Genomic DNA, 16223 nt, shown 5'->3' with positions numbered 1-16223 from the left:
GAATCCTGGTTTCAACTGTACCTGGCAGACAGTGTGTATTGCATCTTGTGGGTGAGCGGTTTGCTGATGTCACCGTTGTGAACAGAGTGCCCCGTGGTGACGGTGGGGTTATGGTATGGGCAGGGATAAGCTACGAACAACAAACACAATTGCATTTTATCGATGGCAATTTGACATGTCTGGTGAGTACGCAGGCCATGGAAGAACTGGGATATTTTCAGCTTCCAGGAATTGTGTACAGATCCTTGCGACATGGGGCCGTGCATTATCATGCTGAAACATGAGGTGATGGCGGCTGATGAATGGCACGACAACGGGCCTCAGGATCTCGTAACGGATTCTTTGTGCATTCAAACTGCCTTTGATGAAATGCAATTGTGTTCGTTTTTCGTAGCTTATGCCTGCCAATACCATTAAAGCACACTTCGCCAGCGTGCCAGTGGCCATCGAAGGTGGAACATTTGCCATATTGATGTTGGTTACGATGCCGAACTGCAGTCAGGTCGCAGTTGAGCTTCCCTGAGACGGTTTCTTACAGTTTGTGTAGAAATAACAGTAGCAGTTTCATCAGCTGTCCGGGTGGCTAGTCCCAGATCCCGCAGGTGAAGAAGCCAGATGTCGAGGTCCTGAACTGACGTGGTCTGCTGTTGTGAGGGCGTTTGGGATGCCAAATAATCTGAAACGACGTTGGCGGTGGCTTATGGTAGAGAAATTAACATTCAATTCTCTGGCAACAGCGCTGGTGGATATTCCTGAAGTCATTATGCCAATTGCACGCTCCCTCAAAACTTGTGACATCTGTGGCATTGTGTTGTGTGACAAAACTGCACATTTTTGAGTGGCCTTTCACAGCACAAGGTGCACCTGTGTAATGTTCATGCTGTTTAATCAGCTTCTTGATATGCCACACCTGTCAGGTGGATGGATTATCTTGGCAAAGGAGAAATGCTCACAAGCAAGGATGTAAACACATTTGTGCACAATATTTGAGATAAATAAACTTTGTTCGTAATTTCTGGGATCTTTTATTTCAGCTCATGAAACACGGGACCAACACTTTCCATTTTGCATTTATATTTTTGTTCAGTGTTCAATACAATGTCATATTTTTTTTTATCAACAATGTAAATTCTTAACCCTGGGCAACATGGGCCTGGGAAGCTCACAGGGATATTGGTATCCACAGTACTCCACCAATTATACATGGTTTAACTCAATTCTTCTTGTATTTCCTCAAAATGTATTTACTCAAACATAAATGTAATTTAAACTTTAAAACTGTAAAAATGTAAAATATAAAACTGCTCTCAGATGAGGGGCCTTTAAAATGTTCCTTCCCAGCGCCGAGACTTGGTTCGTCCGGTCATGCACTGCCGAAGTCATAGTAAAACTCCCTTCTTTAATCTCCCCTGAGTTGTGTTCTGGTTATGAATTCACGAAAGGGGTCCCCGGACCCAAAAGTTTGAGAACCGCTGAATTTGGTAACACAACATAGACAGGTAGTGTCAGTTAGGTTGATAACACAACATAGACAGGTAGTGTCAGTTAGGTTGATAACACAACATAGACAGGTAGTGTCAGTTAGGTTGATAACACAACATAGACAGGTAGTGTCAGTTAGGTTGATAACACAACATAGACAGGTAGTGTCAGTTAGGTTGATAACACAACATAGACAGGTAGTGTCAGTTAGGTTGATAACACAACATAGACAGGTAGTGTCAGTTAGGTTGGTAACACAACATAGACAGGTAGTGTCAGTTAGGTTGGTAACACAACATAGACAGGTAGTGTCAGTTAGGTTGATAACACAACATAGACAGGTAGTGTCAGTTAGGTTGGTAACACAACATAGACAGGTAGTGTCAGTTAGGTTGGTAACACAACATAGACAGGTAGTGTCAGTTAGGTTGATAACACAACATAGACAGGTAGTGTCAGTTAGGTTGGTAACACAACATAGACAGGTAGTGTCAGTTAGGTTGGTAACACAACATAGACAGGTAGTGTCAGTTAGGTTGGTAACACGGTTGTTGTCCTTATACCTGTGCAGTAAGGGGCTATGTCGACAGGGTACGACAGGCTCCGTTACAGATAAGCTGCGAGCTGAACGTGAGCTGGACCAAAGGCGGTAGTAACAACATGTTATTACTCTGTTCCGTAATGTATGATAGAATGAGCAGCATATCCTTACCTCCAAGACACTGAGTCTGATCGTACCGTCTCCATTCTGGTCGAAGGCCTGGAACGCCCCTGCAAACAAACCCCATGTAATGAATCAATCAATAAATCATCCATTTATATAATTAAGAGGACCAACATTGAAATATATATATTTTTTTAACTTTGGTTGTGTTATCCACATTTACTTTGAATTTGTTGTGTACATGTGTGGTTGAGTTGTTTTAAATGTGTTTATTTTTTGTATTTTTAATTTATTTTTTAACCCTTTATTTAACTAGACAAGTCAATTAAGAACACATTCTTATTTATAGTGACGTTTTACCCCGGCCAAACCTGGAAAACGCTGGGATAATTGTGTGCCGCCCTACGGGACTCCCAATCACGGCCGGATGTGACGCAGCCTGGTTGTATTCACATGTGTGGATGAGTTGTGTTTTTAAATGTCACATAAATCAAACCAACTCAAATGTAAAGCCCTTTTTACATCACTATGTACAGTAACCAGACCTGCATGGCCAGGAGTGGACAAACAGATCTGGGATCAGTGTAATACGGAGATGAGGTGTTTGTGTGTGACTTACTGAACATGGCTTCGAGCCGGACCAGACAGCTGATGAAGCTGTCAAAGTCGATGTTCATGCCCTCGTTGGCGTAACGCATGGTGATGATGTCATAGAGCTGATTGTTGAGACGGAAGCCTGAACAGTCACATGACCGTCAGAGATGGGAGATATTGGAGAGACACATTAGGCTGTTCAGTCACCATTTAAAACAAAACAACATGTCTTTCCATCTCCTTGTAGATTAAAAAACCAAAAAAATCACCTTTATTTAACCAGTTTGCTGAGACAGAGATCCAATCTACCTGAAGATTTTCTTTCATTTAAACCTGGTAAACACAACTTTAAAATGCTCTTACCTGCATCGTTGACAGCATTTCTCATTTCGTAGCTGTTGATGCTACTAGCCTGGTCCGAGTTGTAGTGTTGGAAAATTCCCTAAAGGAACAGAGCAGTTGTAAATCTATACATCTGACTAGGTCTACAGTGCCATTGGGAAGTTCAATAAAAGGGGAAATGAGGGAAAACGCAGCTTTCTGACGAGGAGGAGGAAGAAGAGCTCACCTGCCACTGCTTGATCTTGTTCCAGAGATGTCTGAACTCCTGCAGGTTGAGTCTGCCCGTCCCGTCCATCTAGAAAGCTGCCGTTAAGACACCAATGACGGGAGACACATGGGAACTCACAATCAACCATTTCAACAAACAGTCCCTTAGCTCAGAATGACCTGTTTCTACACTCCTGTCATTACTGGCTGGCTCGGGTCAGGTTACCGTGGACCGCAATCCTACGGAGACATCTTTCACACCCAGCAGAGGGAAAGAGATGGAGAGGTATGGAGATGGGGTGATTTTATGACACCTCACGCCCATTGTAAAACTAAGGCAGAAGACAAAATTCCTCTCTCACTTTGGAGAATCGGCCTCAGAACATTAACATGCAATTAATGGACTTTGGTTTCGTGACGAGAGATGGAATATGAAAATGTAATGTCATTCTTTTGTTATGTTATTAAAAGTTAAAGGACGACGTTATAACGAAAACATTGTACCTGTAAGGGTTTTCCTAGTATGTGCCTGTACCTGTAAGGGTTTTCCTAGTATGTGCCTGTACCTGTAAGGGTTTTCCTAGTATGTGCGTGATGTTTAAACATTGTACCTGTAAGGGTTTTCCTAGTATGTGCCTGATGTTTAAATATGATACGTTGGGGGGAAAATGTCCAGATCAAAGAGAATGTTTCTGTAAAGATGAAATGGGAAGTTAGTTAGTTAGTTTAAATCGGATCTGAGTCAAATCCAGACCTTGCCTCGTAACTAGTTACGCCCAGAGAATTGCCCTAAAGGCGGCGACACCCATTTCTGACCCGAGGGTGAGTTAAGAATGAACATATCAGACTAAGTGACCCTGAGCTGCAGCCAAGGTCTGAAAGGTCAGCAACTCCAAAACGCAACATGAGGTTGAAGACAAAGGAACCTTCTACCAAATCCATGCTACGAATCATTAACTGTGTCTAAGAGGGTGAATTCAAGCAGGACCACCCGGTCACCACTCTCCATCCAATCGTGTGTCTACACTGCTTTCATTAACTGTGTCTAAGAGGGACCACCCGGTCACCACTCTCCATCGAATCGTGTGTCTACAATACTTTCATTCCTAACGCTGTGAGCCCTGAGCTACAGGGCTGGCTGTTCTCAAAAGACCCCCTTCAGAACACGGGTGAGGAAACAGACCACTAAGACAAAAGGACCCTGACATCGTCAGGACAACCAGAGAGTTACACCCTGTAACCAGAGAAGTGTGTCATCAGAGAAGCAGAAAGTCGTCCACGAAGAGACACCCTGTCGGAGACCTTCGACACGTAATTACATGATTATATTCTGACCCATAAGAGACGGCAGTTCGGGGCTAAACTAACCATAGTTTACAAATGTACACAAGTGTGCTTTTCTCTCTTTCTCTCTCTTTTAAATCCCCATTTCGCGTAACAAGTGTCATATTGTGTTGGTCTGCTAGGGACCTGTTTTATCGTACTAAGTTCTAATCAATAGCCTATACTGTGTGCTTGTGTATGTGTATCTTACATTATCATCTTAGCTTGTTAGCAAATAAATAATCAACTCAATTGGTGTGGTACGGACTCATTGATGGGACTCGGGTTTGTGCAGGTTCCCGGATTATGCGGCATTCGAAATTAGACTGTAGAGGAAATTGATTGATTAGCGACTGTTGTAAAATCAATATTCTGATATTCTTTGAGTTAATTTGGGAAATAGAAACTCAATAAAACCAAACTTTCCCATGGTGCCCCAGGTTAATGAGTTGATAATTACCTGATTCATTTAATCACGTACGTATAAACCGTTAATCATTTGATGAGCAGCTGTCGTCACATTAATCAAAACAACGTCACTACACTCCCTTAGCTCAGATTAACCTGTTTCTACACTCCCTTAGCTCAGATTAACCTGTTTCTACACTCCCTTAGCTCAGATGAACCTGTTTCTACACTCCCTTAACTCAGATGAACCTGTTTCTACGCTCCCTTAACTCATATGAACCTGTTTCTACACTCCCTTAGCTCAGATTAACCTGTTTCTACACTCCCTTAGCTCAGATTAACCTGTTTCTACACTCCCTTAGCTTAGATGAACCTGTTTCTACACTCCCTTAGCTCAGATTAACCTGTTTCTACACTCCCTTAGCTCAGATTAACCTGTTTCTACACTCCCTTAGCTCAGATGAACCTGTTTCTACACTCCCTTAGCTCAGATTAACCTGTTTCTACACTCCCTTAACTCAGATTAACCTGTTTCTACACTCCCTTAGCTCAGATTAACCTGTTTCTACACTCCTTTAGCTCAGATGAACCTGTTTCTACACTCCCTTAGCTCAGATTAACCTGTTTCTACACTCCCTTAGCTCAGATGAACCTGTTTCTACACTCCCTTAGCTCAGATGAACCTGTTTCTACACTCCCTTAGCTCAGATTAACCTGTTTCTACACTCCCTTAACTCACAAACCCTGGTTAATACATTCGTTATTTCCTGTAACATGTCATGGCCTCGGGCTACTGAGAACTACTGCAGTAAATGGTGAATTTAGACCACTGTAGGCCCTGTCCCAGGTCACAACAAACAGTGATTTCTCTATAGACTAGTGGTTCCCAAACCTCTCCTCAGGAACCCCCTGCTAATCTCAACCATCTCCTCGGGGACCCCCAGCTGTTCTCCAACTTCTCCTCAGGGGACCCCCAGGCGTTCTCTAACCTCTTCTTGGGGACCCCCAGCTGTTCTCCAACTTCTCCTCAGGGGACCCCCAGCCGTTCTCAAACCTCTCCTTGGGGACCCCAGGCGTTCTCTAACCTCTTCTTGGGGACTCCCAGCTGTTCTCTAACCTCTTCTTGGGGACCCCCAGGCGTTCTCTAACCTCTTCTTGGGGACCCACAGCTACTGCAGTAAATGATGAATTTAGACCACTGTAGACCCTGTCCCAGGTCACAACAGACGGTGATTTCTCTATAGACTAGTGGTTCCCAAACCTCTCCTCAGGAACCCCCTGCTAATCTCAACCATCTCCTCGGGGACCCGTTCCATGTATTTGATCTATTCCAAAGCTTTCACATCTCCGTTGTAGCTCAGTTGGTAGAGCACGGTGCTTGTAATGCCACAGTAGTGGGTTCAATTCCCAGAACCACCCATTCATAAAATGTTTGAACACATGACTGTTGCTTTTGTTAAAAGAGAATGCCATATTGCTTATTATATATTGCCAGCTAATCATCAAGCCCTTGACGAAGTGAATTAGTCAGTGGTGGAAAAAAGTTCCATACTTGTTTTGTCATACTTAAGTAAAAGTAAAGATTTGTTAATAGAAAATTACTCAAGTGAAAGTCACCCGGTAAAATACTATTTGAGTAAAAGTACTTGGTTATAAATATACTTAAGTATCAAAAGTGAATGTAATTGCTAAAATATCCTTAAGTATCAAAAATTACAATGTGTGTGAATTGGACAATTTCCTTGTACTGATAAGTATTTATAATTTAACGAGTACTTTGTGTGTCTGGGGAAATGTTTTGAGTAAAAAGCACATCATTTTCTTTAGGAACGCAGTGAAGTAAATGTAAAAGTTGTCAAAAATATAAATAGTAAAGTACAGAAACCTCTATCTACAGACAACACAACCTGATCCGGGAGGGTCTCTATCTACAGACAACACAACCTGATCCGGGAGGGTCTCTATCTACAGACAACACAACCTGATCCGGGAGGGTCTCTATCTACAGACAACACAACCTGACCCGGGAGGGTCTCTATCTACAGACAACACAACCTGATCCGGGAGGGTCTCTATCTATAGACAACACAACCTGACCTGGGAGGGTCTCTATCTACAGACAACACAACCTGACCCAGGAGGGTCTCTATCTACAGACAACACAACCTGACCCAGGCGTGTCTCTATCTACAGACACCACAGATACAGAGGATACGTCCATGAGAGAGATCATGCTCCTGCAGCACTCCAGGCTAAAACCCTCTGTGTTCAGGTCCTTATCTGTGGGAGAGAGAGAGGATTAACAAATCGACAAAACTGTTGACTATCCGTGGTCGCGGTGGACCGGGTTGAGGGCTGGGAAACAATGCTGTAGGTGATTACTGGGAGAATAACAACATAGAAGAAGACTTCTATATGTATATGTGTGTGTGAGAGAGAGAGAAAGAGAGAGAGAGAGAGAGAGACTTCTATAGTTATCAGTGTGAGAGAGAGAGAGAGACTTCTATAGTTATCAGTGTGAGAGAGAGAGAGAGAGAGAGAGAGAGAGAGACTTCTATAGTTATCAGTGTGAGAGAGAGAGCGGGGGAGATTTAGGACAGTGTTTCCAGACTCTTCTGGGGACCAGACAGTCCATACAGCATATAGATGCTGTAAAGAGGAATGGTCTCAGATCCCTTCCAAAGTGTTCTCCAATCTCATAAAACATTGTAGAAAAAAAGGCTCAGTGCAAGGTGAGGCATTGAAAACATGGTGTGCATTTTGACTCCTACTTGTTTTTGAGAGGTATTTGTTTAACCTGATAAACAACATCTCTTTATCTGAGCAATTGTAATAGTATAAAATAATACAATTTACCCCCCCCCCCCCAAAAAAAAAAAAATATGCATACATGTTAGCTCAATATTTGAATTATATATTATATTAAGTAATTTTTGCTCATCAATGGCAATAATTTTGGACCCCATTGTAAACGGTGAAGAAAACAGGTCCTAGAATGGATCCTCCGGAAGCCCTTCTGTTATGATAATGTACTGAAGCACTGTAAAACTGTGGTTTTAGTCTTACGTTTGGAGACGATGCTGTTGAGGACATTCTTCAGCTCGTTGGCGGTTATTTCCATTTCCTGTGAGAGAGGAGACAGTGGGAGAAGGACACATGGAGATCATCTGACGGGAATTTTACATGTTAATTTTAAACTGGCATTCGTTTTTTGTGTTAATCTACAGAAGCCCTGAAGCCCAAGGGGGAAAAACAAATCTAATTTGAACAACTCAGTATCTCGTTTGAACAAATTTATAGTATATATTTATATACAGAACCAGTCAAAGGTTTGGACACACCTACTCATTCAAGGGTTTGTCTTTATTTTTACTATTTTCTACATTGTAGAATAATAGTGAAGACATCACAACTATGAAATAACACATATGGAATCATGTGGTTAACGAAACAATGTTAAACAAATCAAAATATATATTTTATATTTGAGATTCTTCAAAGTAGCCACCCTTTGACTTGATGACAGCTTTGGACACTCTTGGCATTCTCTCAACCAGCTTCATGAGGTAGTCACCTGGAATGTATTTCAGGTAACAGGTGTGCCTTTTTAAATATATTCTAATGATTTTTGGGTTTGTTTTTACTAAAATCTCACGAACGAGATACTAAGTCGTTCAAACAAGATAATTCAGGGCTTCCGTAGTTAATCTATTGATGTCTGAAAGCATCCTTATACGATAAAATAACCTAATCAGATTCATTTTTTATAACCAGACCTGAGTTCAAGTAGTATTTGTTTTCCTTTGTATAATTCTTGCTTTAAATCGGTTGATTAAGCCTACCTGGAGTGACAGTTTCCACTTTTGGGACAAATCCATTGGTTTCATTGCACCAGGCTAAATGAAGCGTAGATACGGTATTTGAACCCAGGTCTGGGAACAACTGTAATATGCCAGAAATACAGTAGGCATACATACATAGGAAATATAGGCCGGGATTCAATCAGACCGCTTTTAAAGGCAATGTTCCCGTGTTCGCGGAGATTGCATTCACGGTAAATGCCGCATATGTCAGCTCAATCGGAAATGACCTTAGACAGGTCAAGCACGCTATAACGCAGATCTAATGCAGATCGGATTGAATCTCGGCCCTAGATTGGAAGCACATTGATTGACCACCCACCCCAGCACTATACTCACACTCCCCCAAGCGCTCACTGGCCTCACTGGCCTCCCTGTACTCCCCGTACTCACATCCCCGGCTATCTGCTGAAAGAGGCTCCGGAACTGCTGGTCCTCCTCACTCTCCTCCCCCGCATTGGCTGGGGCCGGCTGATAAGGAGAAGACGACACAGAGGGAGGGAGGGAGGGAGGGGAGAAAGAGAGGGGCGAGGGTGGTGGGAGGGAGGGAGGGAGGGAGGGAGGGAGGGAGGGAGGGAGGGAGGGAGGGAGGGAGGGAGGGAGGGAGGGAGGGAGGGAGGGAGGGAGGGAGAAAGAGAGGGGCGAGGGTGGTGGGAGGGGAGAAAGAGAGAGAGAGGGAGGGGAGAGAGAGGGAGGGGGGAGGGAGGGAGGGAGGGGAGAAAGAGAGGGGGGGGGGGGAGAAGGGAGGGAGGGGAGAAAGAGAGGGGGGAGGGAGGGAGGGAGGGGAGAGAGGGAGGCAAAGTGTCTGAAGCAGATACACTTCTGAAAACCGAAGAAACGAATACTGTCGTTTTCATGTCATTTCTCATTGAGATAATATCGGGCCAATTTCCCTTTCAAAAGGCAAAATTCTGTTGTTTATTTATTAACCACACTAATCCATGGTGAAAAAATAGAGACTGTAGAAGACTGACAGAGACAGGAAGTTGGGCTGTGGACTGTGAGACAGACAGATACACGATGCTGGACAGAACGACAGACAGACACAGGAAGTTGGGCTGTGGACTGTGAGACAGACAGATGGATACACGATGCTGGACAGAATGACCGACCTCTGGAAGTTGGGCTGTGGACTGCGAGACAGATAGACACGCGATGCTGGACAGAACGACAGACAGAAAACTAACTCACCACTGGATGGTCAGCCTCGATCCTGTTCTCTATCTCCCTGATTAGAAACCGAACAAACAGCAGTCACCATGGTGACACCGACAGAGATGACATCATCTGGATCACATTGTCTTACAGAGAATGAAACGCTTTCAACATCCTAATTACACATTATTTCATCACATTTCCCATCAGCAGCTCTTCCTAAATGTCTATACAGTTTATCTCTGCATACTGTTAGGAACTGTAATGTTGCAACATCAATCACAGAGAATTATACTGTTTTATTAAAACTGGCATAGTTCTAAAGCCGCGTTATGGTCCATTATCCAATAGCATTGAACTGAATGACAATGATGACCACACCCCTACCACCTCACAACGAGCTGTAAGAAAATATGATAATTTAACAGCTGTTACATGTATTTCATGAGAGATGTTTGACAATTTGTTTTCATTTTGCCAAATGTCTAATTGAGGTGCTATTCCCCTTCTCTCTCTGGCCTCTTCGTTTCAGTACATTTTGTGTTTGTACTTATTATGGATCCCCATGAGCTGCTGCCAAGGCATCAGCTAGTCTTCCTGGAGTCCGGCAAAAAATGAAGGCAGTTAAACAATTTACATTCATTACAGAATTCACAGCACACTAAGGGTGTGCCCTCAGGCCTAGACAGCTGCCCTGGGGAATGCCTGATTCTACCTGGATTATGATGGAGAGGCTTCCATTAAAGAAGCCTCCATTCTGTTAGACAGGTAACTCTTCATCTACATTATAGCAGGGAATGTAAAGCCATAACACCTACATTCCACCAGCAGACCGTTAATGTCAAAAGCTACACGGAAGTCTAACAAAATAGCTCCCACAATGTTTTAATTAAATTAACAATTTCTCTCAGCCAATCATCAGTAATTTGTGCAAGTGCTGTGCTTGTTGAATGTCCTTCTCTATAAGCGTGTTGAAAGTCTGTTGTCAATTTGTTTACTGTGAAATACCATTGTATCTGGTCAAAGACAAATGTTTCCAAAACTTTACTATGGGTTGGTAACAGGCTGATTGGTCGGCTATTTGAGACAGTAAAGGGGATCTTTACTCTTCTTAGGAAGCGGAATGACGAGCTTCCCTCCAGGCCTGAGGGCACACACTTTCTAGTTGGCTTAAATTGAAGATATTGCTAATAGGTTAGTTCATGTTCAGGTCAAATCTGCTCTGAAGGAGCTTCTCACCACAGATATGGCAGACAATACCTATACAACTTGCGTATATAACCTACTGTACAACCTGACATTTCCTTAAAAAACAAATGGACGAAACAGTGACTCCCACTGAGATTAAATAAAAGCCTGACTTTGTTATCTTAAAACTCACAGGGCTGGTTTTCTGGACACAGATGAAGCCTAATCCTGGATTAAAAAAAAAAGATTCTAAGGGGATTCTCTATTGATTTTGTTTTTTAGGAATAGACTTAATCTTTGTCCGGGAAACCAGTCCATAATCAAGGTGGCCATATCTCTTTACATATTTTTCAGATTTCAACTTCTTCCGGCTTCTTTCAGCTTCTTCCAGATCTTTCAGCTTCTTCCAGATCTTTCAGCTTCTTCCAGATCTTTCAGCTTCTTCAGATTGAAGCTTCTTCAGATTGAAGCTTTTTCAGATTGAAGCTTCTTTCAGGGGTTTTTCAGCTTCTTCCAGCTTCTTCCAGATCTTTCAGCTTTTTCAGATTGAAGATTCTTTCAGGGGTTTTTCAGCTTCTTCCAGCTTCTTTCAGCTTCTTCAGATTTAAGCTTCTTTCAGCTTCTTCCAGTTGTTGCAGTCATTCAGATCCTCCTCTTCCACCAGAGCTGGGAGCTCTTGCGTTCTAGGGTGAAGGTTGTTTCGGGACGTTTGGAGGCAGAGCAGGAGATTTATTTTAATACTGAAATAAAATGTTTACCGGAGCTTGCCGGAATCTGAAGTCGCTTGTCCTAAAAAAGATTCCATAACAGCTTCGAACTGGGGCCGATTCCTTCCAGCACTACAAATCAAATTGCCGTTAAAATAGTTTGTCCTGGGTGGTCTGACCCCAACACCCACCCATAACCCCAACCAGCACCCCCTCCCCAAAAGGGGCACTCTAAGCTGACAACAACACAACCTAACAACAACCCAATACAAACCCACCCACATTGCTTAACCCATCATAGACATTGGGCCAGATCATGTAAAACAGCTGAGAAGCTGGCAATAACAAAGACTAATTTCCTCTCTCATACTATTACTAAGATCGTAATTAAGTTACTAGAATGGAATATATGAATCACTTACTTGCAAATGTATAAATAGCTAACCAGTGTCCAAGGAAGTGTGAGACATGGGCCGGGATCAAAACAAATGCAGATAAGTTGACTTTTGAAAGGTGATATACTCAACGATCCCAGAAAAACATCTGAGAAATTGCTTTAAAAAGGAAATAGCACAGGCCGTTTCTCTGCGTTTGTTTCAACCCCAACCCCCGCCATACTGTTAATAATATAATCCTGAAACGCTCCTCTATGGCCTTGCATTGCTTTTCCCAGGGGGACTAGTCATATTCCCATATTCCCTCTGCGCTCCACCACTACCCAGCTGTCTCTCTCACTCACTCTGAGGTGTTCCTCTTTTCGGAGAAGACTCTGAGGATGAACTCTCCCTCCTGGTGAGGCTCGTAGGTAGACGGGATGATCACGTACTCCCCGGGGCTCAGACGGAAGCGCTGGGTCACCTCCCTCAGGTTGATGTAGGACTTGCAGCGAGCCTTGGATGAGTTGAACAGGAAGAAGTCCTTCTGCATGTGCTGCTTGTTTCCGTGCATCTGGACAGAAAACAAACAGACGGAGGAGGGAGGAGGAGAAGAAAGATTTGGAATGAAAAGTGTGAAAGCGAAGTGTTGAATTAGTCATTGCTGTCATACTATTGACCATAGACACTTTCACTGTTTTAAAAATATGGCTGTAAAAATGAATTAGAACAGTAAAACGACAATGTGTAAACAAACACATTTCACATCCTCCGGCCCTTACCTCCTTCGGCACCTGCAGACAGACAGAGAGAAGAGTGAGTTGTGTTTTCACCAGAAACAAGATCAGCTGTTAAAAACTCAACTATGTTTACAACTGAATGCTGCATGTTGTTAGGTACATTACATTACTCATCTCATACTTATATACTGTACTCTATACCATCTACTGCATCTTGCCTTGTGTGTATTTAAGGTAGTTGTTGTGAAATTGTTAGGTTAGATGACTTGTTAGATATTACTGCATGGTTGGAACTAGAAGCACAAGCATTTCTCTACACTCGTATTAACATCAGCTAACCATGTGTATGTGACCAATAACATTTGATTTGATTTGATACGATGTGTGTCGCCAACATTTGTAGCCAAGGGGAAATCTGCAACTGGCACATCCATTTTTGAAATTTTGAACTAACAATGTGATTTGTTGTTATTTGAACAGCAGATTTCCCCTTTAAAGAATAATAAAAGTTGTTTAAGATCTGTTTTTTGTTGTTGTTGAGAGTGACGTCTGACAGGGGACACCTCGTAGATGGCAAATCCGATGGTGAAGAGATTGGCTCCCATCTTCCTCTCTTTCCGTCTGTTCTTCTGCATCAGAGCGATCACGAAGGAACACGCCACCTCGTTGTCTTCTGGGTCATCATCCTCCTCCAAGAGACGCAGGCGGTACTGAGGGTTGGTCCAGAAAGTATCTGCAGGTAGGGAGCGGGTTCAGAACCAAACACAACACATTACTATGCCTAGGTCCAGAACGTGCAGACCTTAATCTGCAGAACCTAATCCTTGTTGATAGACTACATAACATAAATAGAGGATCAGAACCAAACACACCACATCACTCAATGGACATTGTCTGCTACGTGATGGTGTCCTGTATGAGGACAATCCTATACATGAGTAAATTAGACCTAGTCTTCAAATAATATTTGTTTTCTTTCAAATACTTTGGGAACATTTGATTGAGCCTAGCCATAGTAACAGGTGGGGTAGATGTGCAGTGCAAATAACCCCCCCCCCCCCCCCCCCCCCCCCGTTGCAACCTCAGAACAACATTTTCCCAGGAAACCCAATTTCCCCTTCTAGCCACGGGTGAAATCCCCTCACAATGATCTCAAACGGTTTTTAATACTAAATTAAATTAAATACTGACTACATCTTGGTAATCAGGAAACTCTCAAGTATGTTGTCCTTACACGGGCTTCACGGGAACCTGGTAAAATGATGTTTGTAGTGTGTTTAGCCACTGAATGGCTCTGAATTCACTGTCAGCATGCAGTCAACACTACAACCACTTTTCGAGAAAACCAGTGCTCTCAAATTGTATCTTGTGTGTCGACAGCAGATGGGAGTTTTACTAATAACATGGCTAAACAATTAATATTAAGTGGCTAGCTAGCTAGCGTTAGCAACGTTTTTGGTGGTCAATGAGACCACCAAAGCTAGCTAACCAGCTGAGCGAGAAAACAATATAACAAAAGTATAATTTCAGACTCAAAAAATACTCCAGAAGGCTTTGCATTTCAGGAACTCCAGTGACAAGTACCCCACTGTTCAATTATTTAGCCATTTAAACTATTATAAAAAAAATAAAAAAACTCAAACGTGAGCTTGTTCGAGATGTCAGACTCGACAACAGTTGCTATCCATTGGAGCACTGCGATTGGTTGCCTAAAATTCATTCCATTAGACAAGCGCTGTCAATTTTTTTTTTTATTAATTGTTATATTGAACCTTTATTTGACTAGGCAAGTCAGTTAAGAACAAATTATTATTTACAATGACGGTCCTACCCCGGGCAAACCCGGACGACACTGGGCCAATTGTGCGCCGCCTTATTGGACTCCCAATCACAGCCGAATGTGATGCAGCCTGGATTCGAACCAGGGACTGCAGTGACGCCTCTTGCAGTGAGATGCGTTAGTCCGCTGCGCCACTCGGGAGCCCTACAGTAGAGGGTTAGAGGTCAGGGATCATCTCCTACCTGGGTAGTTTCTACAGCCCCCGGCGGAGCAGCCTCTGACCCAGCGACCCTCGTTCACAGACACCGTCCACTTGTGGATCTTATCGTCCTCCAGGGCATCAGGGGTCAGGTTGCAGATCTCAATCTTAGTGTAGTTCTTCTTGAAGTCCTCAAAGGCCATCCTGGGGTGACAGAGGAGAGGGAAAGAGAGGCAGAGAGGGGATGGAGACAGAGGATAGGGGTAAGGAGTGGAAGAGGGAGACAAGGGAGAGGGAGACAGAAGGAGAGTGAGAGGGAGAGGGAGACAATGGAGACAAGGGAGAGGGAGACAATAGAGGGGAGAGGGAGGAGGAGTGAGGGAGAGGGAGACAGAAGAGAGGGAGAGGGAGACAGAGGAGAGGTGGAAGAGGGAGAGGGAGGAGAGCGAGAGGGAGGAGAGGGAGAGGGGAGATAAGAGGGAGAGGAAGAGGGGAGAGGGGAAGGGAGTGGGGCAGATGAGAGGAGAGGGAGAGAGAGGGGGAGGGAGAAGGAGGAGATGAGTGGAGAGGGAGAGGAAGGAAGACAAGGAGTGTCAACAATTGACACGCTCCACTTAATAGTTTCTAGTCAAAGGTATTTTGGTGCAGGGTTCTAAAAGTATTTAAACTGGGAAAGGAAAACTCACCGTCTCTGAAATAGTCTGTACATCTTAATGTTCTTCACAACATACCTTTTTATAGACTAGTTCAGTGAAGACATGTAATGTGGGTAGAGAAAATAAACATCAAGTATCAAGAGCAGCTAGAATGAAGAGAGAAACAATACTCACCAGAACTCTCCGTCCTCCGCACTTTGATGCTGGAGCTTGTCCTTCTCTCCCTTGGACAGAGACACCCACTCCTTAGAGCTGTGGGCAGTGGGGAACATCATCAACTGCCAAACTGAACAATACATGGACCTTCTCTGACATAGAATAAAATAGAATATAATGTAATATAATATAATGTAATATAATTAGTATAATGTAATGTAATATAATATAATATAATGTAATATAATATAATATAATGTAATATAATATAATATAATATAATATAATGTAATATAATGTAATATAATATAATATAATATAATATAATATAATTAGTATAATGTAATGTAATATAATATAATATAATATAATGTAATATAATATAATG

General features: G+C 42.9%; 1 protein-coding gene across 2 annotated transcripts in view; it reads right to left on the bottom strand.

Annotated features, from left to right (window-relative positions):
- Positions 1 to 16223, bottom strand: part of LOC110498417 (calpain-3-like) — a 43429-nt gene that overhangs the window by 3321 nt on the left and 23885 nt on the right. Inside the window, exons 8-20 of one of the 2 annotated variants that reach the window (XM_090211722.1) lie at positions 15854 to 15931; positions 15067 to 15227; positions 13608 to 13777; positions 13087 to 13098; positions 12670 to 12878; positions 10072 to 10108; positions 9220 to 9351; positions 8087 to 8144; positions 7236 to 7300; positions 3309 to 3377; positions 3104 to 3182; positions 2766 to 2882; positions 2195 to 2253 (exon numbers count right to left, since the gene is read on the bottom strand). In XM_090211722.1, coding sequence (XP_090067848.1) covers positions 2195 to 2253; positions 2766 to 2882; positions 3104 to 3182; positions 3309 to 3377; positions 7236 to 7300; positions 8087 to 8144; positions 9220 to 9351; positions 10072 to 10108; positions 12670 to 12878; positions 13087 to 13098; positions 13608 to 13777; positions 15067 to 15227; positions 15854 to 15931 — 1246 coding nt within the window. The remainder of the gene's footprint in view (positions 1 to 2194; positions 2254 to 2765; positions 2883 to 3103; positions 3183 to 3308; positions 3378 to 7235; positions 7301 to 8086; positions 8145 to 9219; positions 9352 to 10071; positions 10109 to 12669; positions 12879 to 13086; positions 13099 to 13607; positions 13778 to 15066; positions 15228 to 15853; positions 15932 to 16223) is intronic. The other variant, XM_090211723.1, reaches the window with a different exon arrangement.

This window comes from Oncorhynchus mykiss, chromosome 19, assembly GCF_057628025.1.
Source record: "Oncorhynchus mykiss isolate SJ-2025 chromosome 19, ASM5762802v1, whole genome shotgun sequence".
NCBI classification, from domain to species: domain Eukaryota; kingdom Metazoa; phylum Chordata; class Actinopteri; order Salmoniformes; family Salmonidae; genus Oncorhynchus; species Oncorhynchus mykiss.
Note: the sequence above shows the minus strand (reverse complement) of the source record. Positions and strands in the feature narration are given on the sequence as shown.